Source organism: Bison bison, unplaced genomic scaffold, assembly GCF_000754665.1.
Source record: "Bison bison bison isolate TAMUID 2011002044 unplaced genomic scaffold, Bison_UMD1.0 scf7180017864038, whole genome shotgun sequence".
Lineage (NCBI taxonomy): Eukaryota > Metazoa > Chordata > Mammalia > Artiodactyla > Bovidae > Bison > Bison bison.
The window spans coordinates 3,801,981-3,805,414 of NW_011494610.1; the positions used below are offsets into that span (position 1 = coordinate 3,801,981).

Here is a 3,434-nt window from a genome sequence, read left to right on the forward strand (position 1 = left end):
TACTTGGGTACTTGGAGACCTGGAAATGACCCCCTTGAGTCGGAGCTAGGGAAGGGGGGTTCTTCCTGGAAGAGCTGGAGGTTGAAGCGAGAGAACCAGGTGACCTGGTGAAGAGGGGCTCAGACTGCACGCGGTCCTGGTAGTGAATCTGGTATTCATCTGATGAGCCCTGAGTGCTAGCCCCGTTCAGCCCCTGGCCCACATCAGGCTGATGTCTGCTGGCTGACTGAGCTCACGCCTGACCTTGCCTTCTTCTCTGTCCCCTGCTCAGAGCTCACTTTCCAGCAGCCCTACGACCAGGCCCACCTGCTGGCAGCCATCCCGCCGCCCGAGGTCCTCAATCCCACCGCCTCCTTGCCGACACTCATCTGGGACTCTCTCTTGGCGCCCCAAGCCCAGCCCATCAGCTGGGCTTCTCTCCTGCCCCAGGAGATCCCCAAGGCTGGCGAGCTGACCTCCCTGTCCGACGAGGACAGCGGGAAAGGCTCCCAGCCCCCTAGCCCACCCTCGCCGGCCCCTTCGTCCTTCTCGTCCACTTCAGCCTCCTCCTTGGAGGCTGAGGGCTATGCTGCCTTCCCAGGCTTGGGCCAGTTGCCCAAGCAGCTGACCGGGCTCTCCGTGGCCAAGGACCCCCAGTCTCGCAAGGCCTTCAACTGCAAATACTGCAACAAGGAGTACATCAGCCTGGGTGCCCTCAAGATGCACATCCGGAGCCACACTCTGCCCTGTGTCTGTAGCACCTGCGGGAAGGCCTTCTCCAGGCCCTGGCTGCTGCAGGGCCACGTCCGGACCCACACCGGTGAGTCCCTCCCCCCGGCCCCCATTCTCCCTGCCTTCCCTGCCAGCGCTTCTAAGATGGGCTTTGCTGTCACTTTCAGATTGTGGGAACCGAGGCCCCCGCCATCTCCTGACGCCTAGCTTGAGTTCGGGGGGCCTGGCTCTGAAGTTTGGCAGAAGTATGCTATCCTTCATCAGCTAAGCACTTGGGCTGAGTAGATAACTTTTACATGTCCCTCAGCAGGCTCAGTTCCTCTCAGCCAAATGGGTTGGAGCTGGATATGGGAAAGGTATAAACAACACCTTGCTGAGATTGGAAGCCAGGTGTGAAGGGGCCCACCCTGCTCCACCCTCCCCTAGCCCACCCCCACCCCCACCCTAGCCAGACAGGATGTTGTCAGCCTGCCCACCTGCCTCCGCTCTGAATCCTGCTTTGGGATCCTCCCGACTTTGGGCTGGCGTTTCACCTCCTTTAGCCTCTGTGTCCTCATCTGTGAAATGAGCATAAAAACACCTTGTGAGGTTTTTGTGCCAGTTAAATGAGACACCTGGGACAGAAACTACTTGGGAAAATGCTTGAGACACGACCCGCAGGCACAAAAATCGTTGGTATTTGTTCTGCTCCCAAGCCGTGTTTCTTTGAGTACCGGATTTAACTCTCTCAGCCTCTCTGATTATAACTTAATCATACAGAGTGGGTTACTGCAGTATTGTAGAGGGGGCAGTCTAGGTTCAGTGGCTGCCTCATCACTTGATAATGACTTGTTATAGTATTATGATGGTTCTCAGACCTGCTTTCCTCACCCCCACTCGCTGCTGAACAGATAAACTTAATCCCATCATGCAGGCCCAGGAACTCCTTTGCCAGCAGAAAACAATTAGGTCTTGGCATTTCAAAAACTGTAATGCTAAATGTGTAGAAACTTGTGAGATAGAACCTGTCCTAGCCTTTAGCTTTACGGAAGTGCAGAAAAGGTATCCATTCCACCTTTTCAGAGCGTGAATGGGGGAGGCCTCTCTGCTTGGGGCTGCTCTTCAGAGAGAGGGTTCAAGGGTCATGACTGTTGGTTTTGGGGGTCAGGCTGGCCAGGTTGGAGTCTCAGTTCTGGCATTTCCTGGCCCAAGGGCTGACCTGTGAGCTGTGAGGGTCAGTGAGGTGGTGTGTGAAGCCTGGCATTTTGCAGGCATTATTGATGTCATTCCTCCTGGGTGGGAGGTGGGGGGCGGAGGCAGGCAACCTCCAGAGCTTGCAGCCCATGTCTGCAGTTTCTTCTTGGTGCACAAAAGCCCTGATTTTAACATGTAAAGGCCCAACTGCCTAGCCTGTGTCCTCGGTGGCTGCCCAGCGACGGGGTCTCTATTTGGGGGCAGTGGAAGCCCTTCGATGCTCCCCTTAGCCCCCCAGCTTCTCTCCCTTCCCGTTCAGACATTATTTTCATGTAAAGGCATGGCCCAGACACACAAAGCCTGTTGAAATGCACCAGCGCCATCCTCCTCGCCTCCCATTGTGCGTCTTAATGGTGCGCCCGGGAGGCGGGGGCTGGGGGCTGGAGCAGGTGCGCGGGGCAGCGGTGCCCAGCACCTGTTCCGGGTCGCAGCTGCCGGCCCGCAGCGTGTCAGGCCCCTTTAATCCAGGGAGTATCGCATGTACACTGCCCCCCTCGGCGGCCTTTGTCCCCTCCGGCCTGGTGCCCATTTCACACTCCAGGAGCACCAGAGAGATGTGGCCAGGCCAGGGTGGGGGCTGGAGGCCTGCGAGGCCTCCTGCTTCTGCACACAGACCTCCACCCATCCCATCCCATCCCATCCCATCCCATCCCATCCAGCCGGCCTCTTTGTCCAGGTTCGTGTCTAATCACACGTAACATAAAGATAACGTTCGATGAGCGCCGGAGGCGGGGAGGCACGCGCTCTGGGCCTGTCTCGTCACCTGTGTCGCGGCAGTCAGTCCAGCAGCCGCCCTGAGCGGCCGTCCTGACCCCGTCTCAGCGGTGAGCAAACGGAGGCGCAGAGAAGGGCGCCGCTTGCCCAAGTCCCAGCTTTATAGGCCGGAGTCAGGGCTCCTGCGCCTCGCCCAAGGTGGGCGAGGAGAAGCGGGGAACCCAGGCACCTCATCCGCTTTTCCAGGTCTGCAGAGCCCAGGCCCTGAGTTTTCAGAGCAGGGTGTGAATGAGGAAGAACTTGTAGGACTCAGTCATCAGACCCTTTGGGCCTGCTATGCAGAGGCGCGCCAGTCATGGCAGAGCAGGTTACACGGGCGTCCCTTCCCCAGTCCTCTGGCCCCGGCCCCACGCTGCTGGTGGCCCTGTTCCTGGTGGCCCTGTCCCAGGAGACTGAGCCCGTGATCGCGGCTCCCCTGTGGGCTGCAGACACCTGGCTTCTGGACCCCACCCACCCATCACCGTGCAGTGCCCCCAGGCACCCACGAAGGCTGCTGGCATTCATTTATTTCCAGCACCGGGATTTAACTAGGGGGCCTTGGCCTAGGGACACAGGGGAATGGGAGGAGAGGAGAATGTGTTTCTGGGAAAAGAATATTCAGTATTAAAGAACAGTGCCTGGGTGGAGTTAGAGGCTTGATTAGTATTTATTTAATGAGTTACTCTTCTGGCTTTATTTGGGAAACACAGCCCCAAGGAAAAGCGAAACAGCATTTG

General features: G+C 57.9%; 1 protein-coding gene across 1 annotated transcript in view; it reads left to right on the forward strand.

Moving 5' to 3' along the window:
* The window catches only part of SNAI1 (snail family zinc finger 1), a 6,113-nt gene that overhangs the window by 513 nt on the left and 2,166 nt on the right, over window positions 1–3,434 (forward strand). Inside the window, exon 2 of the mRNA XM_010835091.1 lies at window positions 272–799. Within this exon, the coding sequence (XP_010833393.1) occupies window positions 272–799 (528 nt within the window). The remainder of the gene's footprint in view (window positions 1–271; window positions 800–3,434) is intronic.